The following is a 25,510-nucleotide window of genomic DNA, read 5'->3' as shown; positions in this document are numbered from 1 at the left end:
AGATAGTAGGGCTGAACGATTATGGAAAATAATCTAATTGCGATTTTTTGCCCCAATATTGCGATTGCGATGCGATATGCGATTATTTTTTAAGGTCTTTGTCTTCTGTATTATTAAACAAAGACAAGCAATACATCATATAGTATGGCCAATACTATATTACATTAATTTTAAACTGTTCTTTCCTGGAAGACAGACCTCTGTTATGATGACATGAGGTGATGCATGAATTGATGACTGACATTTTTATTTAACTTCTTCAATCACAACAGTATATTTGAACATACACAATAGTTTATTTTTAGCTTACAAACATCTGAGCATAAAGTGCTGACAAGGAACCCTGGTGTAAACATTAAAATGAAAGTCAGTACAATGTGCAGATTGCAGAAATATACATTAAAAAAAATCAGTGGCTTTACCACACTCAGTTTTTCGACATCTGTGAACTACTAGACAGTCATTCAATTAAAAAATAATATTAAATAAATAAAACTAATAAATAAAAAATACACACATCTTACTGATCTCTGCAGTCAGTAACATTACACATAAAGTGCAAACATAATAGCAATTGTATAAACACACACACAAACACGCCTTTAAAGTTTAAAGGCGTGAAATTGGACGGTCTAGCCTTCTGATTAGCTAATCAGAAGGCTAGTTCTGATTAGCGTCACCGCTGTCTCGGTGGAGTTTAATAAACTCGGCCGTCTGCTTCTTGCTATCTAAAATATAACCAGACACTGGTGTAAATTCTCGACTGTCTCATACTTCTGTTTAATAAGTTTTCTGTTTGACGTTTAGTCAGCTGTGTGAAAACCAAGGAGGAACCCAAAAGTCTTTATCTGTAAAAATATTTATTTTTATATGTAAAAGTTAGGCTTTCTGTCTTGAAGTATAACGCTCTCTTTAACTTATGTGCCACCAAAAAGCTTCCTTTTAGTAATTGTGATTAAATGATATGATGCAGTAAATATAAATAAAAAAATAATATTTTCACTGAGGAAAAAAGTTTCTTTATGAAACTGCTTATAAAAAATTTTGATTGATGGATTTTTAATGGCACATGACTTCAGGGAAGAGTCATTGCTGCTGACTACCCCTTGTTTTCGGAAATGGTCACTTCACGGCAAACTAATACAGAATACAAGCCATAGAAAAAATAAATATACCATTTATTCTCAGATGAGGTTTTATTTTCTACATTTTAAAGAAAGCATCACAGACAGTTCTTAAGAGCATTTTTGGTTTAATTCTTTAGGCACTACAAGCATTACACCCACTTAATTGTATTAAATGGTGCAAACACACTAAACAATTTAATGTATAGCACTGATGTTTTTTTACACAGATTTTTTCTTATCTTGGTTAAGGTTTTCAGAGTCATACATGTGAAATTATTTACAAATCCAATCAAAGAAAATTTTGCTCTTTTCAAACTTTAAATTAAATCAAACACTTGCATAACTACGCCGTTCACAGCAAAACCAATAAATCAGCTAAATGTTTCTTCATTGCAGGCATTAGTGAAAATGACTTTTAAACCATTATGTCAAAGGCACAGCTATATTTAGCTTTTCTATTAGTAGTAAATGTAGAAAATCAGGACCTCCAGTTCTCGCTAATACTTTTCGTTATTATGCAATGGATTTTCCATTTCATATCAGGTTGATTAAGTCACAGTGATCTCCTGCAGCAGATCGGCAGGGAAGTAGCCCAGCTTGCGTCCAGTGCTGACCTTCAAGTAGCCGCCTTTCTCATCTCCTTTCTTCACCACAATCTGAAACACAGAGTGACAACAGATTAAGCAACCTTTTTATTATAAAGACAAAGAACTTTGATTTACAATTTGGGTCATAATTTATAAAAGACACATCTTTGTACAAAAACACAGTGGATTTCAAATCAAACAATAGAAATGTATTGAAGTGCAGACTTTTGACTTTAATTCAAGTGGTTTTACACACTTTTTTGCAGAAAAGAAAATGCACTATCTTATGTGTGTGCACACACACACACACACACACACACACACACACACACACACACACACACACACACACACACACACACCTGTCTGTGAAGGTTCTCAGTCATCCAGGTCATCGTAGTCTAAAGAGGTTGGAAAGGAAAGCGTTCCAGATTTTAAGCCCTATGGGAGTGTCCCCAAGAGGGTCACAGACCCCCTGTTGATTCTAAAATCTGGGACTCCATACCAATTGCTCTTAGAACTGAAGAAGCTTCTCAGATGAGAGGTGTAACATCTTCAAGGAAACTTAAAGATCCCAGATGCTTTTCTTTCCAAGCTCCTTAAACCACACACACACACACACACATACTGAAGTTACCTGGTCTTTCTTAAGTGTAATTTGTCCCATCTCTCTGTTTCCCACAAAGGAGCGCGTCACCTTGTAAACTCTTTCTGATGCTCGGACTTTTATGAGGTAGTTGGCGGGGAAGTAGCCGGACTTCTCTCCCATCTTTCCCTGACAACACAGAGCAGAATTTGTGTACTCATCATCAATAGCACAAACTGAAACAGCATTTGTAAACCTCTAAGAACTTTAACTCACTCTCCACCACTCTTCATTGGAGTCATCCAACACTGTGATCCGATCACCAGGGCTAGTAAACACATTCTCAGTAAGTGCTTTTGTCACTGGCTTTATATTAAAACTGAAAGTTGATTAAATTTAACAAAATAGAAATAATTATTCATTAGTGTTCAGATTTGATTGTGATTTTCTTACTGAAAGTCAAGGTCATCTTTCTCAATGGCCTTGAAGCGGTAGAGAGCCAGGTAATAGTGGGACTGGGAGAAAGTGCCTTTAGTCTAGGGACAAAAAAAGCATGGATGCTAATTTATATGGCAAATGTTATTAAATTTAAATTAAAAACAAAACATGCACGTATGGTGCTACTTAGCAACAAAGCGTTACATGTATGAAATAATCGACTGCTTACCTTGTCATCTGCTTTGTCTCCTCCTTTCTCTTTTTTATCATCAGGCTTCCCTGTTTGAGTATCAGACATCACACAATCATATCTTTTATGACTAACTTGCATATTTTACACCACAGAGATAAGCTCTTGCTTTAACTCTACCTTCTCCTCCCTCCTCATTCTCTTTGGGCTGTTGGTTCTCCTCTTCCTCCTCTTCCATCATCATCATCATCTAGAGGACACAGCAGTGTTAAAACAGCACTGATCACTGATTCCCCTCTTCCACAGATTAGGTGTCCTTTATTTCTTTTAGTTTGTTTCTTTTGTGTTCTTTTTTCATATTTTTGTTTGCATGTACTATAAAATTGGAAATAGTACAAAATAAAAAGTTTAAAAAAAACCAGCACTGATCTCATATTTTATATATAAAACATGAAATCTGTTCTTAAAATGATTTCAAACACTGCATTTTCTTGATTACATAAATTGTATTTATTTTGTTTGTAGTGAGTCAGTCCCTGAAAACTGTTGAAATTCATAGATTTTATGTTTTGATTAAGATTATTATAAATGCTTACATTTTTCTTATCATTTTCATTCTTCTTACGCTCCTTATTTGCCATGATGACGCCAACCCGCAGGGTGTCGAAAACTGGGTCGTTCCGGTTTGGGTTGTCTGGTTAAGGACAGGGATAAACACAAAATCAACATGGAGTATAAGAATTGCTACACTGCACTAGATTGACTAGTCTATGTTTTCAAGATCCCGAAGAGTTAATCTAAAAAGGAAAACTATATTTACTCATTCAGATATTTCTAAACATATGCAGATTCCAAGATCATCAGTTCAAACAATTGTACATAAGTTATTCAAATGTGTCACCAGATTGCCGAGATCTGGAAGAAGACTCGAATGTCACCTGCAGAAGAGTGAAGGAACCCAGGAACCACTAAGATTCAAGCCTGCCATGAACTTGAAACTGTTCAAATACCAGTGTCACTGTCCACAGTGTAGTAACTTTTACATCACTCTGGACGGAGTGGGTGTTGACCAAGAAAGAAACCTCTGCTCCAAAAACACCACTTTCAAGCTTGGTCAAGATTTGCAGCAGCCCACATGGACAAGTCAAATGCCTCCTGGAGAAAAATGTTATGATCAGACAAGACAAAGATATAACTATTTGGCCACAATGACAAGTGGTATTTTTGGAGGAGTAAAGGTGAAGCTTTCAGACCTAAGGACACTGTACCAACTGTTAAGCATGGTGGTAGTAGCATCATGCTTTGGGGCTGTTTTGCTGCCAGTGGTACTGTTATAGTGTACAAAGCGGCCGGAATAATGAACAAGGAGGACCTACAAATTCTTCAAATTCACCTCAAATCAACAGCTAGATGGTTGAAACATGGCTGGTTGGATAGCAGGAAGCCAACAAATTTATACTAATTCTGCCAAGATGAATGGTCAAGTGTATCATTATGTCAGAAGCTCGTTGATGACTACCATTTTTTCTGGTCAGGTTATACCTTGCTGAGAGACACTGAACCAATTTTTAGTGGGGTTGTATGTATATATTTGAGACCACATGTATACTTTTGACCCCTGTATAGATTATAAATTATAAACTTGTGTACACAATTATTGTTTTTTTCAAGTCACTAAGGGTGTATACTGTACAATCATTTCCCCCTGGAACAAGAACAAACCAAAGAATTAAAATGCTAAAATTACCGTGACCATCGTGATAAATTCTTCTTCTTATTAAATCACTGATATTTAGTAGTTGGAGCCACTTCAGTTGCTGCACGGAGGACCAGGGGAAATAACAAAGTGAAGGTAAGTGAATGTGAATTATGGAGGGAAAATAACCAAACAAGTGTTTGCTGTTTCACTTTACTTGTTTTTTTTAATTTTATTTTAGTGTTAACTAAATGTATGACGCACTGGGATAAAAGGATCAGGGTTATAGTGACACAACACATTCTGCTGTTTTTCTAAGAAATATTATTTCCCAACACAAAGGTCAGAATGTTGCTTGAACGTCTGCTTTGCACTGTCCTTTAAAAATGTTTTTCTTTTTAAATTTTGCTGTCATTAAATTAATCATTTCAAGCACATTTAAGTTTAAAAATCTTTAAATGCAGCTTGTTAAATATATTGACTGCAAGTGTTGCTAAAGAGAAAATGCAGACACCGTGCTTAGTTTCCTTTGCGATAGCAGCCTTGAATTTAAGGTTAAGAAATTTATATACACAAGAGATATATTGCCGTTCCAGATTCAGTGGACTCACTTGGGTCTGGTTGGTCACTGCTGTACAGAGGGGAGCTGTAGGCCCTTCTGAATCCAGGCGGCTACAGGAAAGAAGAAAAAAAGTTTTTTAAAAAAGTTTTAAAAAATATATCTCTCTCACTCTCAAGGGCAGTAAAAGGAAACTGCAGATGTTACAAATATAGTTTCATATTCAGTGCACATCAGCAAACTCACAATTTTGCCAAAACACCTCTGAAACTCAACATACGACTGACATGAGTGGTGGATGTTGGTCTTACAGTTTTTGCATCTCAGGCAAAATTTGTTGTTCACTGAAAGATGAGGAACCAAAATTAACAGTCTCAATTTTTAGAACAAATACCTATGGGATTATATGATGATTGATTATTTATATCATTAATATAAAAAAACAGCACTTACAGACTATCATGCGAGCGCAGACGTCACAAAACTTGGGCTTCTTGCAGTAGTGGTCCTTGAATTTGTGGGGTTTGTCATTGACCCGGACAAGCTCTGAAGGAGGTTCTGGTTCCTTCTCCTCCACCTCCACTTCCTCCTCATATATGAAATAGACCTACAGACCCAAGGGACATATGTCAGACAAAAAAACCCAACAACAAAGATGTGATAGAGTTGTTATATAAGTTGTTATTAAAGTTTTTAAATGTTAAACATACTGAGCTGCCAGTGTCAATGTCACACAGTGTTGTAAAGTATTACATTAGTGTCTTGCCTTGTTTGTTTATCAGCTGGTACCTGATCTCTGTCTTACATTTAGCTTTTCAGGACCTAGTGAATAACATTTCGATGACTAATCCAGATCAGCCAGCAGTGCTCAGTTTTTTTCCATAAGGTTGTATAAGACAGGGACACTTAAGCTCATATTGTTTCCAGCTGATGCTGCACTGCAACCATGTCCCAGTTGGTGGCTATTTTAAACAGCCCAAGAATTGCACTGCTAATGGCGGGGGGTTGACATGGTGCTGTCACTCACAGTGTCTCCGTCCTCCCTCACTACATTGTCAGGAGCTGGGGGGTTGTCATGGATATCCACAGAGTTTTTGTCATCGTCCCTAACACACACACACACACAAAGAAAAAACACACTCAGCCATGAGTGAGGTTAACTGGTGCGGCTATAGATAGTTATTTTGTTTATTCTCAACATTATGATCACTTTTAATTCTAAAGGAACATGTAAGCATATAAAGTGAGGAACAAGGTTTTGCATAAACAATCTTTAAAAAAACCAAACACAAGTAAAAGTGAAACTGCCATTCCACCTTAAAATAGTAGAATCATGGCAATTTAATATAAGACTCAATTTGTTTAAGGATATCCTTGCCGCACATTCTTTCAAGTGGACATAGAGCTGCTTTAGACATGATGCTCTAGAATATTTTTATGGCATGGGCTAGTGCAGTATTTAGTAAACAGGAAATGGAATTAAGACTTAAATGGTAAACAAGTGCTACAACTAAGCCAATAAAATGAGTATCAAGAGGCGAGTATATTGATTTTAAGAATTATACTTACGGCTCCATGGTTTGATGTAGACAGCGTTAGTTCACCTCCACCTAGAAAGTAAAGAGTTAGGTGTTGTTTTTTCCCCCCAAAAGATTATGAGACAATTTAATAAAAGTTATATCATGAGAGAATGTATTACTAATTATTTGTTTACTCAAAACTTTGAAATACTTAGCCCATATCCACTATTATGTCAAATTGTTTTCAAAGTAGGTGCTACTGAAAAGTTAAATACACATTTCGGAACTTCTTAGAGGGAAGTTGAAAGAAATATCAGAAAATAAGCCTGCATTTGGTTTTGATTAAAAATGTATTTAAGAAGTATCAAATGTGGTAATACAATAGAAAATATATTCCTGTGTCTGTGTGAACGCTACATGCACTTGCATATCCACGCAGTGTTAGAATGTGCTCGTCTTCTATACTATTCTAGGGTTGTGAAATTTAATCTCATCACAGCTAAATTTGGCTGCCTCTGTCAGCCTGGAAAAAAGCAACAAAAAATAAAAAAAATGTTATGGAAATAAAAAAAATCTGAGTTTGTAAAGTGACAGAGATAATCTCAGAGTTGGGGTTGTTTAGCTCGTGTTTTAAAACTAATGGAACTTCACTCAAATTAATTCAAATAAACTGAGTGATTATAACACAGGTCATGCACAAACATTTTTTCATTAAAAACATTCTTTAAACTACAGTATTGGCCTACCTTTTGTCTAAATTTGTACAGATCGCACTGAAGAAATCATAAATCCGTTGTGCTGGCAAAATCTCAGTGAATGGGTTTTCACCTGCTGGCAATGACCAGAGCCCTGTATGGTCAGTATGTTACAAAGCAGCTTCACTTCAGGCCCTCGGGATGCTGGGCTGTCAAAAAGTCTGGTCCCTCTGTGTTTTTTAGATATTTTCCAAAGTGACTTTAGGTTGTAGTTTGAGTGTATATCTGGAGATGTGTATCTATGATTTTGGGTGTGTGCTTGTGTGCATGCCAGGCTTAGCGGTCCTATGTCAAGCTGACACTTTGCAACAGCTGAGGACCTTGGACTGAGCACCGATGACAGGGGGAAATCAGATACAATTTCTCCTTCTGTCTTCAATACATCTCTTTCCCCTTGTCCCACTTGTTCAAATTAACAATGCCGGTGGCCTTTATAATAAACATATTTTTTTCATATCATGCTGTATCTGTGTGCATATGAATTATTACTTACTTACTATGTTTTACTATATATATATATGTATGTATATATATATATATATATATATATATATATATATATATATATATATATATATATATATATATATGCCTAGAGTATGTTTAACTTTTCATATAAAATTCGTGATGTGGGCCACAAATGCAGTGTAGACAGGCGGAAGTGAATCCACTATTGTCAAGTGAACACATGTTATTATTCTGTCATTATCATGTCCTCTGTCAAGGAGCTGAACACAGCTTCATTCAGGTCTGTCTGGAACACTACAAAGGTCCCGTTGCATGTCGGGTACAATATTCCTTAAGCGTCTAATGCGCATGCTCAACAGTAAAAACTCCATTATTTTTTGCTCGGAATTTGTGAGAAAAAAAAAACAGTGGGCAACTGTGAATTGGGGATTACATGGGCCGTTATGGTTGTGGGAATATACCTGAAAGCTCCACGGTTTAGCAGAAGAGAAAGCAAAGCAACGGCTGGATAGCTGCAGACCGGGAGCGGGACAGCCTTCAGTCTTGTCGGGACACTCCACAATCAAGTAAATTTCAGTCAGTTAGCTGACTGGCTAGCTAGCCTAGCTGGTTGCAGCGTTAGCTCCGAGATCCCAGGCGCAGTAAAATGAAGCGTTATTGCCCTTTGTTTTTAAGTCGGACTGGCAGACGTTGTATGAATGCTGAGAGCTGAATGCGCACACCGCTACGGGAATTGGATTACACAGTGACTTATTTTGCGCTCATTTATTAAAGTATCAGCCGTTTTCAAAACATTATCTGGCTAGCCCGTTTGCTAGCCAGCTAACTCTTGATTCTCCCGCGAGCCAGAAAAGCCAAGACTCCAAAACTTCGCCAACACAGAGCCTGACGCAGAGAAAAGGTTGGTAGGACCTGCTAATATTGACGTTAGCTAACGGATATCAATAAGTAAAGTGTGATGTAGGTATCCGATTTATAAGAGGTTTTTTCACAACGCGGTATTGTGCATGGGTCGTGTGTTGTTACTGCAGCTAACGGGCAAGAGTTTTGTATTGGAGTGTTTTGTGCGCCTGACAGCTGTCACGACAACACAGTACAAAGTAGGGTGGCTTGCTAGCTTAGCTGTTAGCCTGGACGCTAGCTGCCGTGTATGAGCCGTGTACTTTGTGGGATGTTTTTTTTTCATACTTTACGCTATTTATGATACAAAATTAAGAAAAAAAGGATACTTCAGTTCAGAGCTATATTAATTGCTCTTTCATGTGCCAGCGTGTTCGCTTCGGAGTTGGTTGTTGCAGCTGCTTATACTGTCGCTAAACACTGAGTAAACTACGGGCCTAGGCAAACACACCCTTCTACTTCAAAGCAGCCAGAGCTTACTCTGAAGTTCTTCTGGGGAAGACTAATACATCTGATGTCGTCGTTTTTCAAACACGCTTAGATCATATCAGTTACAGAATAGGTTTGTTGCACGATGTCTTTACCGCGGGGGTCGCTGCCAGATTACATAATCCACCTCCACCTTTCTTTGCAGGCTCTCCACCTTCACCCACATCCCTACTCTGATGTGAACTGAACTAATAAATCTGCAGAAGTCATCCTTCAAGAGAGGGATCTGCCTCATAGCTGAAGAAAGTCGAGGTGTTTGGGCAAGTCAGGTTTTACTGGCAGTGTGCTTCTAACCCACCAGCATGTACACTGGACAGTGGATACTCTAGCCAAAACAGATCCTGGCTTCCCAAAGATGACAAGGTATGCAACTTTCTTTTTGTTTGTCTTGGTATTACTTTTACATTGATAATAAACCAAAAACCGTTCTTTTGCTGTGGCCACTCCCCCTTTTCAACATGTTTACATCACATTCATTCTCTAGGGGCTTGTATTATCTTCATCACAGACATAAGAAAAGAAACTGCTGGGTACTTTCCCAGAACTTTTCGACACACAGATGACAGCTAAAAAGTAAAGGAAATGATGCTGAATTAGTAGAGTGGAATTAATTTGCAGTGCTTCCCATGTTCATGCTGCTTACTTTAGTTCAGATCTTGGCTGATTTCATCACCATGCATAGGGTACATTTTGTAATGTTTGATATCCGAGATTGATATTTGATGTTGTGTAATAAGCTGAATGTGACCTCAACATTAAGCATGCAGGTTGCTTGAAATAAAACATTAATGATTGCAAAATCTTTACTGCAGAAAGATTCACTCATCTTTTGTGTGTTTACTTTTTTCAGTGACTCACTCAGGCTTAGTGAACTTCCCTGATACGTGCACAATATACAGTTAAATGAGGAAAGCTCTTTCAGAAGAGATGAGCAAAATTTATTGTAGCATAAGCATGAAAAATTGAACTATTTTTCTGGTTAGACTCCAACAAGTCCCAGATGAAAGGGTTGGGGATGAGTAAGCATCTGGTTCATAGAGGCTTTAGTATAGACACCCTTGACAACCCGTATAATGTAGAGATAGCAGGATGAGGGGGGAGGATAGATGGCTTGAAACCTAAAGTAGATGCTGAGACTAAACAACTGTTTCCCCCCTATAAGAGTATTTAGCATTGGATTTCTCTTTGTGTTTAAGTAAAGTTGTGCAGTAGGGGATACCACAATGGTTAAAATTTCGTTAGCAGCACAGTCCCTGGGTCCACTCTCGACAGGCTGAACTGTTACTACATGATACCTTCATGTTACCCCCCTCCTTATGTTAAAAGACAAGATGTGTTAACACTTCCTGCTTTTCAAGGTGCTGGCAGGCTACAAAATGATGGGAGGCAGTGATACTGTCAGTGGGGACAAGGATGGGGTCCACACCACTGCAATACACGTCCCCATCGGCTGGCAGAGGAGAGTGGAAGGAGGGCAGGTACTCTATGTCAGGTACGTTGGTTCCACACACATGAACTTGCTGATTTTTAATAGTTGGGCAACAGGTTTTGAAAGCACACCACTGAATAATTGTTACATAATGTATTCTTGAAAAATGACAGTACTGGTTTTGCAAACATATTTTGGGGGATGTTACCTGGCAGGATGACTGCGGTTTTGGATTAGTTTTTTTGAAGTTTGTTTCTAGCTATAGACAACAAAGAAGACAAGAAAATGTTTTATGCACTTTTAGGCAGTGCAAAGTGAGTAAAATTAAATGTGTTAATTATAATGTTCTATTTATTCTGGTGAGCACTTATTCTGGTTCTATTTATTCTTATTCTGGTGGTTTTAAATACTTGTGTTTTCAAGCATACTAGGTCTTAGTGGGGGCTCAAAAGCAAGTGACAGATTTAGGCTTTTTATATATATTATGTTGTTTCTACCAAAGAGAAACATACTTTTTTCTTTGTTATCAGTCGTTCATCCTGAAGATCACCTAAAGACTTCTTAGATTTACTGCAGTTGTGCTCCACTCCACACTTGCCCTCTTCTTTTGCTGTGAAAGGATTCCCTTTGCCTTAAAATACTGGGCAGCTGAGGCAGAGAAAAAAGTATTTCCATTTGGATAACAATATTTTTGTTGAGCAGTGGTTTGGATCACGCTTGAATTTAGACATAAAATGTGACATTGTAAATATGAAATTTTGTATTACTCATTATTAGCCACTGAGTTGGAAAGAAACTTGGCTGAAATTAACTGTTCATTTTTTATTTATTTTTTAAACTGTTCATTTTAATGTTAGCCATAACCTGCATTACTAACTAGTAACCTATCTAATGCCAGACACCCCAGCCCTGGAGCAAGACTCTGAAACTTTGCTTTTTGTTAGATATACCCTGATTGAGACTTGACGCTTCAGAGGAGGTTGTGCTATATGTTGCCAATTCTCCATGGAATATTTTTTAATTATTGGGCCAGTTTGTGCATTTTACAGGTGTAGAAGCACCACAGGAGTGGATTTGTGTCCTTCAGACTCTCGTATGGGTCAGCAGTGTTTGCAAATGACACTAGTGGTTTCTCTCATTGAACTGGATTGAATCAAACCTTTTTTCATAATTATCTTCTGCACATTTGTACAGTCAGCAGGGAAACTTTTACTCATTGACTGGGAGTCTCAAGCATGTAGCTCTCTTGCCCTTCTCCATTAGCTCCCCATGGCTCTAACCAGGAAAAAAAACACAAACTGCATGAATGTTATGATGGAATTGAAAAATGCACAAGTAGTTTATGTTTATCAGCTGAGACCTTACTCCTAGTTTTGCTGAACCTCACTACCAGTGGCTAGTATGGATGTAGACCCATAAATGGCTGGTCTCCCATAAGTTGTTCATGAATGACTTTGTTGATATTAAAGGTTGGCAAACGCTTTCCTAGAATGAACAGTATACATGTCTCTGCTCTGAGAGCTGCAGCTTTAGCTTGAGCTCAAATTGATTTGGCTCAGTTGCACCATAATGCTGCCTACAAATGATTCTTGAAAGGAAAAATTCCTTCTGTGGCTGCTATGCCTTGCGATTATGTGTCACGCTCAATTTTCTTCTGGCCTTGAACAACTCCTGTCATACATCATTGTCCACCCCTTTACACCCTACGCATAGTTGCATTTTTCTGACATTTTGCACTGGCTGGTGTTAGGTTCAGAGCCAGGGCAGAGTTTGTGCTTTAACTGTGTCTCATTTGTTACAGTTTCTCTCTGCCTTCTTCCTGTAGTCCCAGTGGCACAACCCTGTCCAATCTGGAAGAGGTCAAGACCTATCTGATGACTGATGGCACCTGCAAATGTGGCCTCGAGTGTCCTCTCATCATCAACAAGGTGTTGTCAGTCTGTCAGTTTGTTTGTGCTGTTGATTTGTGTGTTTCTAGTAAGGTTTGGCAATACACAACAGAGTTTTAGATTCAGTAAGCTCTGTGGTGTTAATCTCACTCTCATTCTTGTGTCACAAATATACTTGTGGATCACAGCTAAGCAGCTGTTGTACATTTTTCCTAGTCGGCATGGAGAATACTTATAGGAAGCATGTCTAGTTAGATTTGTCTGTTCAAGTAGTCACAACAAATTGATTGGAACACAGATGTCTGCACAGGGTCTCGCTTTCACCCTCTGATAACAAAATTTACGTCATCCTGACCAAAACAGAACCTCACATACTTAAGAGAAGCAAAAACTACTGTGTAACAGTTACATAAAAGTACAGAGAAAATCTATTTACATATTCTCCATAAAGTTTTGTCTGAATTTGTTCTAATCCTCCTTTTTGCTGTTGTGCAGGTTTTCAACTTCACAGTGGGTGTGAAGGTGGAACAGCACAGCCAGCCACTGGGCAAAGCAGAGCAGGACATGACCAAACTCTGTAATCATCGCAGGAAAGTGGTGGCAATGGCTGCCCTGTGTCGGAGTATGCAGGCTTCACAGCTGCCCTTTGCCAGCTTTCATCATCCAGGTAACCAAGGTGAGCAATGACATGCAGTAGGTTTGAGACATGGTACTCATTTATCAGTTTGCTCTTAGATAATATCTAATAAAAAAACATAAACATTTGAGTGATACTTTTTTCTTAATTTCTACATATTTCCTTAAAAAGAAAAGCTGAAAATCAGAAAATGCTGGGTTTTAATTTTTCTTTGAATAAAGTCTCTATGGACGATGTTGACAGGTTCCCCTCACAGCCTTTAATGTTGACAGTGTTGTGTGCACGGCAGTAACATCAGGTAAAGGACTTTGCACACATTTCTACATGAGAATACATGATAAGTATTACCATGATCGTAGAACCAATTAAAGATGAAATTTCATTTATGAAATTAAGAGGCTGTTATTAATAAAGTGTCTTCAAGTCAGCCTTCAAATCCAGTTCCTTCTAGCTCACCATTCTACTCTCTTGCACTCTGTTTCGATTAGTAGAATATCAGAGAAACTCTAACAGAATCCACAATGTTTCGATGCAATTTATTACACTTTAAGCCACAGACTTACACACATAATTTTGCATCCATATTATGGATCACATGTGTTTGACTGTGAGATGCATGTGGGAGTGGATTTGACCATCTGCATGAGTAGCCAGTGACTGCCGGAAATCCTGTGGGGGCTGGTAGGTGTAGTTTGAAAGGAAATTTGTTTCTTGTAGATCTGCATTTGTGTTGTTGAATGCAGCAGCTGTCAGCCACACAGAATTCAAACTGCTGTAGTATTGATGTCCTTTCACCCTAAGAACAGAAGAGATTTAGGAAAATGAAGATTTCCAGTTCTGGCGTGCTTTGTTTCCTCGAGTTTATTGTATCTTATTTCCACCCAAAAACTGTTTGTATTTTGGTAAAAATCAGTGTTGAGACACAACTCTCTTCAATTCTGTTAAAAATTTGGGTAAAATAGGAATTATTTGAATGGGTAGAGCTGCTCTGACTCAAGTCATGTGAACTGGATATTTTAGTATGGTGTTATTAGTGTTACCACTCCTTGTATACACGACAAGTTGGAGAGCCACATGGGGTGGTGAGGAGCAACTGTTGAACCAGGCCTTTCCTATGCACTCTGTGCAGTTATATTCCTTCATTAATGCACATCTGTGCATAATTCTCTCATTTTGGTTGGTTAGATAACTGCTCGCTTTTCTCTAGATTATTATTAATTTTAATTGGTTTTGGGATATTTTTGTATTGCATAGCTTGGCCTCCATTCCGATTATTCAGCAACCATTGGATAACAAAAGTAAAATGTTCTTTTTCACATATTAGTTATAATTTCAATGTTTGATTTTTAGAAAAAAACAAATTTCACACCATTTACCTCAATTACTAAAAATTGGTTGTTTAAATGCTTCTTACAGCCTTTAACAACAAATGTATCGAAAAACCTAAATAAATCTCACAATACTTTTTTAAGCAATTAAATTGCACAAAATTGACAGATGTAAAAAATTTACGAATTAAAAGTGATGCAAATTTATATATATATATTTTTTTTTTTGTCAGACTGTTCAATAAACATTCCTTAAAAAAGAATTTTCTGGCAATTATATCACAGTTCAGACATTAAAGGGACAAGAAATTATGCCAGACTTGTCTTTCACAATAATTACTCTGTAAACCATTTAGTGGGCTCGGGAAAATTGAGTAACAAGCTGTATTTTTTGTTCCCACTTCCAGAGATGAGCAATCGGGTGGACGGTCGTGATACAAAGGGCGAATCCACAGAGCGTGAAGAAGAGGACCGTGGCATTTTCTGTCCCAAACTCCATCCAGTCCCAGCTCGACCCCAGAACAACCTTCACCCAAACCCCTGCACCAGTCCTAAATCCTCTCACCATTTTATTTATCCTTACAATGGCTCCTCCTCTGTCCTTCACCCAGCCACAAACTCTCACTATCCACTAGATGCCTTGAGAAGACTTCACCATCCTGCTTTCTCAGCATCCTCCAGTTCTTCCTCCAGCTCATTTCCAGCGTACAGCACCCCCCAGAGGTCACCCTGTACTCCCACTCCTCAAAGCAAAAGTCAAAGTCAAAGAACACCTAAAACCCCAGAGACTCCTGTTTCTCCTCGGCTAGGACCCCTCTCTTCACCTCCCCCCTCGTCCCCTGTTACCCTTGGTGGAGGAGGAAGAGGAACACAGACTCACCCTCATCATCCTCATGTTGTAATTGTGGGAGGTTCTACCCCACCCTCCCTCTCTCCCTCTGTCCATAACATGTCTATGTCTCCACACCAGCGCTCCTGCCACCCATCAGCTTCTCCATCCTCTCTGTCTGAGCAGGGAGGAGGCTTACCAGCAGCAGGAGGAACGCTGATGGGAAATAACTTGCCTCAGAGAAGGAAATCCACCTCTTCCTCTCCACACTCCCCACTTCCCAGTGGCTCTCCAAACCCCAGCCCCCAGCTTCCCAAATACAAGCTGGAAGACATCTTGGAGCAGTTCAAGAACTCAGGCAATAGCAGCACTAATAATCACCACCTCCTAAACCCTAATAATCCCTCCTTACTGACCAACCAAAGCAGTAGTAACCCTCATGGTCTTTCCTCAAAGTCCTCAAAGACTCCAACCTCCACTGCAGGATCACAAGTGTTTGGGTTGAACTCTGCAGGGCCCTCTAGTTTACCTCTGGGGCCATATCTGAACCACCACCATAGCCATCAGGGCAAGCTGCCACATCCAGCTTCTTTCCCTGCGAGTAGCCTCCTCTCTGCAGCTGCCAAGGCTCAGCTGGCTAACCAGATAACCCAGGGCCAGAGGTCAAATGTGGCCAGCAATGCAGTGAGCTTGGCCTCTTCTCTGGAGGTCCTGAAAGAGGCACAGCAGCAACAGGCATCAAAGGTAACAAACAGCACTTTACATAACAGCCACTCTCCCTCCTCCATTGCTTCTTCTAGGCTTCCCCATCCCTCCCTTGCAGCAGCCTCGACTGTTTTCTTTCCTCCATCCCACTCTCTGGTCCAGTCCCTGGCTTCCTCCTCGTCCCATCTGCCACAATCAGCAGAGCGTAACACATCGTATAGGAAGCGGCAGCGTCGATCTCCCACAGTCCTCAGCATGCTAACAGACACCAAGCAGCTCTGTAATGGGCTGCGGAAGACCCCACCAGAAGATGCTGTTTCTGCTACAGTTATCAATCTTTCCTCCTCGTCCACTTCATTCCCCTCCTCCTCCTTGCATTCTTCCTCTACCTCAGCTGTGCAGAATCAGAATGCCATCATGTTGGATAACCATCATCAACTCCTCTCTGGGCAGATGCCCAGGTTCCCTGCTCCTCGACAGACGGCACAGCTTTCCAGGCCTCTGCGCCCAAATGAGGCCCTGGACTTCACTACAGGACCGACACCCACAGCCACCCCTCTTGGCTTGGATCCTCCAACCCAGCCTTTGTCTGCCCTGTTACACCTGCTCAGTTTGCAGAATGCGCAGGCCACAGTCTCAGCATCCAGCTCTGCCTTAGCTCAGTCTGGATCTGTGTCTGTTGAAGGAGGTGGACACACTAATAAACAGAGCCCCAAGCAGTCACCTTCATCTCCAACCCATCAGTCTAATGTCAGGGACTCGTCGACTCGGTCACCTTGCCGAACAGATAACACTAATTCTCCCCCGTTGAGTCCACAGCCACTGTCTCCTCCTCCCCCCTCCTCTCAGTTCACATCAGCGCAGTCTCATCTTCATCGTCAGTCCACTAAGTCAACTCCTCTTCAAAAAGATTCTTCGTGCAAAGTGTTACCAAACTCAGATTTCCACAACAGCAGCAGCCCATCTCAGCAGACACCCCCATCTCCCTTTGGCAAGCATCAACGAACCGATAATCACATTCCTTCAGTAGATCCTGCTTCCCATTCATCTTTACAGGTTGCCTCACCTCAGGGCACTGTCACAAGAGAGATTATTAGTAAGAACGAACCTACGTCAGTGGACCTTAGTCATCCTCAAGGCAGTGTTCCTGTAGGGGTATCCACTTCCCCAAAGCCTCTAGATCTTAGCAACCACGTCCTGGCCATTCTCGCAGCATCTTCTAATGTTCCCCAAGGGGAGGGCAACTCTTCCAGCCATACCTCTGATGTTGAGACGGCTTCCCCAGGAAATCAAACTGCAGGTGAGGATGTTATTCATGGTTTTAGTTTTACAAGTACAGCCTAAACTTGTAATTTTTATTGAATTAATTTGGTTGTCTACACATATAGACATCAGCTTTGTTTTTGTCATTCTTATTTTTAATGTGAGTTGTATTTGTAGCTGAATTCCCCCTTTAAATGGGCTTTACAGATTATTCTACACAAGATAATAAATACACAAATAAGGGAGCATCACAGTAAAACATGCCGGTTAAACTTCAGGAATATCAATCTGTCCAGTTAAGAAGTGGCAACCATTGTGAAAAGAAAATGGCACCAGTGGCAGGTCTGCCAGTTGTCGTGTTCTCTGGTGGTCCTGCTAAAGGATGGTAGGGACCTCATGCTTCTAGAGTCTCTTTCTGACAGTCTGTGGGGCACTGGACTTGGTCCTTTTGTTCCTCCATTGGTTTATGCTGTCTAACTGGAGAGATTGATATCCCTAAATTTTAACCGCTTGGTTATACTGTGATAAACAAATGGTTCCTTATTTTTTTGAGCAATATATGTCAAGAACAAGGGGTGCATTATTTTTTTTTCTTGTTGCTCTGAATCAGAGTGATAACTGATATAACTGATGCATACCATCCAGCACGAGATCCATATAAAAATGTGTTGAATGATTAGTCACTTTAAACAGATTTAAATAATTGTTGTTTTTCCCACAGGAACGGAGGAGTCTGAATTTGGGGACCCAAAGATCTTCACATTGACCAAACCTCCAGCCACCAGTCCCGGGCTCACTAGCTCCTCTCGTCAAGGAGAGAATCACAGTCCTCCTAACCCTTCAGCTGTAGGTGACTCAGCCACTCCTTTAAGTCTGGCAGAGGCCTTTCCCTTCATGAACCAAGAGCAGCTGCTCCAGCTGCTGTCGTCTACAGGAGGAGTACCATCTGTCCTGGACCCCACAGTCCTGGCTTCATTGCCCCTAGGGGGCCTTTGGTTGGGAGGACAACATGCACAAGTACCTCCTGCCAGTGTTGCACCGCAGCCACCACATAATCTGTCAGACCAGCAGTCAGAGCAGCAACAGCAGCAGTTACTGATAACACAGCAAGAAGATGCACAGCAGCAACACCAAGACCAACAACAAAAGCAACTGCAGATTAACAACAATCATCTGTTTCCCTTGTTGCCCCTGTTGAGTGGTGCCCAAGGGGAGTTCCCTCTGAACCTTTTAGGGCTGCTGAATCCACTTCCAGCCCCAGCGTCAGCCCCTTCTGCAGTGCAGGAGGCTGATTTGACAGAAAAACCCAACCTTCATGCTCTGCTAATGGCCTCCTTGTTGCAACAGCAGGCTTCCTTGTTACCTCTATCTGCGCTGGGTCAGTTGAGCCAGGTCAGCTTGGAAGTTCCTATTCAGCAGTCACAGCAGATCTCTACTACATTAGAGGGCCTCAGTCTGGATAAGACCTCTGGCCTGCTGGACCCATCAACCCTAACTGGGCCAGGGCTCTTGGAGGTCACTCAGGGCCTCCTTCCTATTCCTGCAGGAGCTGAAGGCTCTATCCAAGCCCTTCAGTCTCTACTCATTCCCGCCACTCTTCCTCCTCCCTCTGCAGCCTTCCTGCCCCTCAGCCCTGCCTTGCTCACTGCTGCCCTGAGCTCTGCTGAGCTCCACCCGCCTCCCAATACCCAATTAGCTCCTGCACAGCAAACCCAACATACCCAACCTCAGGTACGCTCCCGATTTCCTATAGCTCTTTCCTCTGAGGTCATCCTAGTTTCCCTTGGAAAAACTAAACTCATTTCCTTAACTCCTCCATTGTTTTTTACTGTATTAGTTTCCCAAATTTCTTTCCTTTTTTGCTACCCTGCTTTATAATAAAACCCTCACACTTTACAATTGGTTTTGGTTACTGTTTTAATGTACCCATTGGCATGTGGCATGAATGGATAGTTTTTCATCCTGTTTATAGTTCAAATATATGAACATAGAAAAAACACTCAACAGTAACTAAAAGAAGAAACGCAATAATGATGATGATGATGATAATGTGTGAGGAGTGGGAGGTGTTCCTTTCAGCCTTTGCAAAAATGCAATGTGTGCATTCTCCAAAACTTTTTTTGTTTAGTTTTTTTTTTATACTGAAATACTAAGTTAATATATGTGAAGAATTTATGTCTCCTGGTTTTTTCAGCCATACTTTATTTATTTTATAATTCATTGTCTGAAACCCCCAAACCTTTATATTCACTTCAGGTACCCACAGATGCTGGTGTTGACACGCTCATACCCGTATCTCTTCAAAGCAAGGACAACCCCATCCTCCAACAGTTACTCCCCACTTTGCTGAACTCTGCTATATTAGGTGAGTTCGCACACACCCTGTGTTATATGTCTTTCTCATTGTTTTAGGAATAAATATTATTTGCCTTTCAGTGTTAAACTTTAAACTCTGCAGGGACTCTATTGCAGTATTTTTTATACACTGTGTATTAGTGTATTTTTTGCTTTATAGGAGATCTTCCTGGCCTCACAGGCCTCCATAACATTGTGGGGATTGGAGCTGGTTCCATTCTTCTACCACCAGTCCAGGCCTCTGCTTTGGGGATGCCACTGCTACAGGGCCATGATGGAGCAATCAACTTACTCAACAACATACAGGTACATACCTAGCATGAAGTCTGGAGAACACAGCATTTTTATCCTTTCTTTACTGTACATACTAGTGTTAAGGATTTGCTGTTTTCCATAATAACCTTCCTCTGGCTGCAAACACCATGTTGCATTTGTTAAGAAAATCCTAAGTGGGTGAATGTGAATGCATATGTGCTGCACAAAATAATGTGCCACAATTTGAGAAATGGTGTTTCCTAGATTCACTAAAAATATGTTGTTTTTTTTTCTTTTCTTCAGTGAACTATGGTGTCCAAAAAGTTAAGACACTAACTTTTCTCTGGGAATGGCTGTAATGTTTCAGTTATAGCAGCTGCAGATTATATCCGCTGCAACATCTGTGTCATAAAGCTTCACATCTGAGTTCTTCTCATATTGCATCAATACTTTACAGATGTTATCATTTATTTTAAAAAAGCCCTGTTGTGTTTTGATCTGGAAGCGTGTAAAAATAGTTTGTTTTTTTGGGGGGGGGGGGTTGTAAGTGAAAAATTAAATCCACGCTCAGACAAGTGTTACATTGTACTGACTGAATTCAGCATCATCAGATGTTGAAAGATTTAGATTTGTTTTCCTCCTGGATGCTTTAAGGAAATATAAAGACAATCTAAAGTTGAATGTTCATATATAAATGGAGGATTATATAATTTTAGGCAATTTTGCAACAAAGAGAAAACACATTTTTAATTCTCTAATACTTTCTGGATCTTTGAAAGTTACTTAACATATCTTTTTCTTTTTGCTCCTCTAGCTGAACCTTGCTCCAGCCTCAGAGGGAGAGAAGCCAGTATCCTTGCAGGAAGTGCAAAGCCCTGCCCCACAGGAAGACATACCAGCCAGTCAAATCACTCCTGAAGTGATCCCAAGTCCTGTTCCAGCTCTAGCTCCAGCTCCTGCCCAAGAATCCACTCCAGGCTCTCAGCGAGGATCTGAGGGCAGATCTGTCATTGATCCTTATACTTCTTTTATGGACACGATTTATACCTCTTTTCTTCAAGTCAGTGCTAAAGAGCAGGAAGATGGGGCCCATTTGGGGCCATCTGACCCCACTTCACCCTTCTGTGCCTTACCTCCAGTTTCTTTTCCTGTGGAGCACCATACACCGTCCACAACTGTCCCAACTCTGCCACAGGCAAGTGCCCCAGTTTCCCTTAGCCCACGGCGGGCTTGTTCCCTACGCAACCCAGACTTATCCCGACTTAGTCTGGAAGCAGCAGCCCATTCTCCAGCCCAAGGGACACCCAAACCCACTGAAGATGGGTCTGTGTCCCCCTTACAAAGGAAACCAGTTATGGTAGAGGGACATACTCACCCAGAACCTCCTCTTCCACCTATATACTTGGAGGAGGCCAAAACAGACTGTGCTGGGCCTGCTGCATCTATGTGCCCTTATGTAGATCCAGGTGTGGATAGGCAGGGGCATCTTCCCCAAGTAGGGTATCTCAGTCCTGGGGATGGATGCAATAGTAGGCCCACTGAAGAGACAACTGGGACATTGCTGCACTCTGAACAGGGAATGGTGAGTGCCCAAGTCTTCTGTTTCCTTTATACTCAAAGGCAAAAATGTTTTTGCTTCTTTTAGACACCAGAATGTGGACTTTAACAATGGTTGGTTATAGGCTTTTGATGAATTTAAGTAGCTGAAATGTAAAACAATGATGCATGATTTAATCATAATAACCTTGTAACATGATTTCTGGTTACACAAAGGACCAAGCAGGAGCAGCGGCTGGAGCCAGAAGAGGAAGGAAAAGGAAACAAACGTAAGACTCCTTTTAAGATGGTTAATTTCTCAGTTGTACTCGATACAGAAAGTTGCCTGGATAATTCAATTTCCAGTAAAAATCAGAGTGTCTCCCACATGCAGTTCTATAATAACTGTCCTGTCAGGTGTATTTGGCATACTGTAGTGCATACTAATGCGTTTCTTACTTTATCAGGCTTCAGAATGTGTTAGAAGACTTCAGAGACGTGGATGCTACAGCACTAGAGGAAACCAAGGCTACAGTAAGACTTGTCTCCCTCTCGATGACTTATGGATTTATTGTTCTTTAGCAGAAGGGCTGGTTGTTGTTTACCTCTCACCAGTTCTATTCAAATGTTCTTAGTCAGACTCTTTGCAGTCTTAAAGACGGCCCTTGTTTTCCCCCAGCTGTTGGTATTTGCTGTTGCTGTTACTTTTCCACAGTTTGGCATGTTTTAATTGACTATATGTGACTTGCATGTTAACACACTTTGAGGTTAACATGCATGGCTTCTGGTGAAAATCCATCAACAGCTGTTGAGTTGGCAGCACTGACACATGTACTTGTTAAAACAGTCTGTAGGGAAACCTGAAACCGGGTAACAAGTGGGTCCAGAGGCCTAATCAGACCCAAGTATCAACAAGGTGTTATATTTTTATTTCTTCTCTGAGTACTGCAGAAACAAAGTAATAGATTTCCTGTTTATTGATGCTATCTTAGACATTTGATCTCACAAACTGATCTCCACGAACATTAAGTCATTTACTTTGAAGTGAGATTTGACTTCAATAGAGTTTATGGTAACAGTGCTCGTTGCCAAACATCATTTGTATGTAAGGCTGGAAACACAAACAATCTTTCGACACCTCGAATAAAACTTAATCATACACTATATCTTTTCTTGCCTAAAGTCTGTATACTGTGGAATAGGCACTCAAAACCACACAGAAGAAATGGCATAAAAGTAAATCATGTATTCAGTTTTGTTTTGTTAGGTAAAGAATGGAAGAGAGGCACTATAATATGAGTGAATACAAAATGTAATAAAGTAAAACTATATAATGAGTAAAGAACCATTGATCGATAAGCATTCATCACAGAGTCATGGTACCCAGGGCTGTTCGATATAACGATATATCGGATGACAATATGAAAATCTTTCATATTACGCTATTGTTTGTTTCGTGGTGTCGCAAAATAAGCTGTTTACGACAATGTTTTTTCATCGTTTTGATAGTCACTGTAGTGGCTATATTAATTTCGTCAAATGTTCTCTTTCTCTTATATTTAATATAACCACACTACGGACAGACAGGCAACTGTTTTTATGCGTTGTTGTTAGCAACAACAACGGTAAAACCATCGCGTGGCTCCGCCGTCCGCTTGTTTATTTTCCACATAAACCTTTCACAATAAAGCTCAAGATCCTGTTGAGACGTTTCAATATAAAGTGAATCATGTGAAAGAGTATGCAAAGTGTTTACGGATGAGAAGCAACAAAGAGCCGTCAGGTGCTAAAAAATAAACCTTAGACTCAAACGTTAGAACAGGCTTTTCCCCGCAGCACGCTGTGTAATAAATACACAGAACTTATGTCTAAAAATGTATAGATTCATGCATTGGTTCAAACATTTGACTTCAGGTACATGACTCCCAGCTAAAAACACTTTACGTAAGTCGAGCTGCCCGAGATTCACAGACTTTACAGAAAATTTTTACATTTTTGTGATTTATATCGTTGTCGGAACAATGGATGTGTTAAATCGGGATATGAGATTTTGGTCATATCACACAGACCTAATGGTACCGTTAAAATCCTTTGACTCCTCTCAAAGCTGCTAGCTTGGGTGTAAAGAACAATGAAGCTAATATAATGCTATTTGACATCTTCATAGCATCAGATAGGTGGTGTGCAGTGAATCGAAGTATTTTAATTTTTTCATCCTTGAAGTGTAGAAATACCACATTAATGACAATGCGGCACAAGAAATGCCACTAACAACCAGCATTTAAGAAAAATATTCAGCACTCTGGTGTTAGGGCCTTTTAATGATATCACATTATGTCATATAATATCAGATAATATAATGTCAAGACATGAGGGGGGCTTGGGTTGTGCAAGCTTGCTGTGCAGGATTCAGTGTAAAGGATTTGCTGAAGGGAGCAGTTTCTGTTTGGTGCTGTGAGTCTTCTCAATGATTGTGCAGTTCTGACTGCAGTGCAAAGTCATTCCACCACTGGCAGCTGCAAAGATATGAGCCTGATGTGACTCTTCTCTCACACTCTCTCTCGTTCCAGACAGCACTGCTGAAGCCTGAGAGGTCAGTGCGCGGCAGGCGGCGACGAGGCGCCAGGTCTCAAAGGCAGTGATTGGTGGAGGGTGCCATCATTCAGAGCTGTTCACCAATGAAAGGCAACCAGATGCCTCTGTATACCCCTCCATCTCTCCAACCTCATCACTACTGTTTTAGACCTTAAAAAAAAAAATCAACTGCACTAATATGATGCTGTCATGTCAACCATTGTTATGGCAACCACTATGAACAGATAGGAGAAAGATCTAGTCTGAGTTTATTTCAAAAGGTGAAAAACATGAAGAGAGATTTTGTGGATACTTTTTTCACTTGTGTTTTCTCTTAGGTCACAAAATAATGGTTGCGTTACATTGTGAACAATGATCTTTCAATTAGGTTTGTGTTAGAATTATATTAATGAGAAAACATGAAAATAACAAACGAGTAATGTTTTCTTCTCATCAGTGTGTTACTGTGAGTCAGGACGAAGCCCATCTACTTGAACGATGCTCTCTGTTGAAAGTGTGTGTGTGTGTGTGTGTGTGTGTGTGTGTGTGTGTGTGTGTGTGTGTGTGTGTGTGTGTGTGTGTGTGTGTGTGTGTGTGTGTGTGTGTGTGTGTGTGTGTGTGTTGGACAACAGTGCTGTTGCTGAGCCCCCCACTGTCAGGACGTTTTTCATTTCAGTGAGACTTTGTCTTTTTAGTAAGATGAACGTCTCTTTGTGCTTGTATTTTAGAGAAATGTTCCAGGTTTTCAGGCGGTGCTGAAAGAGACTACAGGAAGGAAAGAAACTTGACTTTTTCTCCCCCTTTTTTCAAAGTATGATATAATCTTTATGTGGGATAAACCAAGGAACTAGTGTGGTTTACTCAATCAGGTTTCTTAGGTAGTTTATATCAGTGGCTGATTACAAACAGGAAAGTTTTTCATTGAATATAATTTCACATATCATGTGAGATGTATTGGTTTCCATGTTAAACCAACAGAAAACGTTAATTTGAAGTTGTTTTGTACAACCTTGAATCATTTTGCAATGCTCCAGGGTTCCCAGTGACTAACCATACTGATGTTTGTAAAAATTGCAAAACCGGCAACAAATCTAGTGCAACTCACGAGTGTCGTTTGTCATAATTTGACAACCCATTTACATTTCAGATGCTGTGTTACTTGACGCTGTGAAGAATTACATGTAGCTCTGGTGACTTACATGGGATGAGACCCAGGCAAGAGATAAGTCTATTTAAAAAAAATAAAAAAATAAAGAGGCTTAATTTTGAAGTTCAACAGGAACCAGGTGTTTACAGAAAGTACTGTATGTCCTTTGATTGGATGAATGGATGGCTGGAATACTTATAACACAGAGAGCGATAATGTCTTATGTGGATCTGTTGAGTCCATGTGTT

At 40.2% G+C, this 25,510-nt stretch overlaps 2 protein-coding genes across 3 annotated transcripts; one reads left to right on the top strand and one right to left on the bottom strand.

Annotated features, from left to right (window-relative positions):
- Positions 1-1,189: 1,189 nt before the first annotated feature.
- stac3 (SH3 and cysteine rich domain 3) lies at positions 1,190-7,736 on the bottom strand. The gene is made up of 13 exons (XM_086278390.1): positions 7,450-7,736; positions 6,753-6,793; positions 6,211-6,289; positions 5,637-5,790; positions 5,430-5,527; positions 5,236-5,296; positions 3,525-3,622; positions 3,109-3,178; positions 2,968-3,017; positions 2,754-2,836; positions 2,577-2,628; positions 2,352-2,489; positions 1,190-1,783 (listed from the first exon to the last, which is right to left on the bottom strand). Exons 2-13 carry the CDS (start codon positions 6,758-6,760, stop codon positions 1,676-1,678), a joined length of 999 nt encoding a protein of 332 aa, XP_086134516.1. The 5' UTR covers positions 6,761-6,793; positions 7,450-7,736; the 3' UTR covers positions 1,190-1,675.
- A 538-nt stretch (positions 7,737-8,274) lies between these two features.
- On the top strand, positions 8,275-25,346 carry mbd6 (methyl-CpG binding domain protein 6). 2 transcript variants are annotated; one of them, XM_086278683.1, is made up of 13 exons: positions 8,275-8,492; positions 9,461-9,678; positions 10,674-10,807; positions 12,570-12,672; positions 13,129-13,309; positions 15,006-17,432; positions 18,117-19,126; positions 19,652-19,760; positions 19,911-20,056; positions 20,820-21,587; positions 21,779-21,831; positions 22,009-22,075; positions 24,112-25,346. In XM_086278683.1, the coding sequence occupies exons 3-13, from the start codon at positions 10,692-10,694 to the stop codon at positions 24,181-24,183; spliced, it is 5,052 nt and encodes a 1,683-aa protein (XP_086134809.1). In that variant the 5' UTR covers positions 8,275-8,492; positions 9,461-9,678; positions 10,674-10,691; the 3' UTR covers positions 24,184-25,346. The 2 variants fall into 2 exon arrangements, with proteins under 2 accessions (XP_086134809.1, XP_086134808.1); XM_086278682.1 differs by having other exon boundaries at positions 8,275-8,827.
- The last annotated feature ends 164 nt before the right edge of the window (positions 25,347-25,510 follow it).

This window comes from Aulonocara sp. 'chitande type north' Nkhata Bay, linkage group LG20 (genome assembly GCF_057382095.1).
Source record: "Aulonocara sp. 'chitande type north' Nkhata Bay isolate Kocher_YH1m ecotype deep benthic linkage group LG20, A_spYH_male_GT1.1, whole genome shotgun sequence".
NCBI lineage: Eukaryota > Metazoa > Chordata > Actinopteri > Cichliformes > Cichlidae > Aulonocara > Aulonocara sp. 'chitande type north' Nkhata Bay.
The sequence above is the reverse complement of the archived record's forward strand: the minus strand, read 5'-3'. Positions and strand labels throughout refer to the sequence as shown.

Bases quoted from the DNA above. Each gene is read 5' to 3' on its own strand.
- stac3 (XM_086278390.1), bottom strand. The intron at 5,791-6,210 runs GTGAGTGACAGC...TTGGGTCTGTAG, and splicing joins TGAGGGAGGACGGAGACACT to GTCTATTTCATATATGAGGA. The intron at 2,837-2,967 runs GTAAGCAGTCGA...TTTTGTCCCTAG, and splicing joins GAGACAAAGCAGATGACAAG to ACTAAAGGCACTTTCTCCCA.
- mbd6 (XM_086278683.1), top strand. From the start codon at position 10,692: ATGATGGGAGGCAGTGATACTGTCAGTGGGGACAAGGATGGGGTCCAC. The intron at 10,808-12,569 runs GTACGTTGGTTC...TTCTTCCTGTAG, and splicing joins GGGCAGGTACTCTATGTCAG to TCCCAGTGGCACAACCCTGT. The intron at 21,588-21,778 runs GTGAGTGCCCAA...GGTTACACAAAG, and splicing joins TGCACTCTGAACAGGGAATG to GACCAAGCAGGAGCAGCGGC.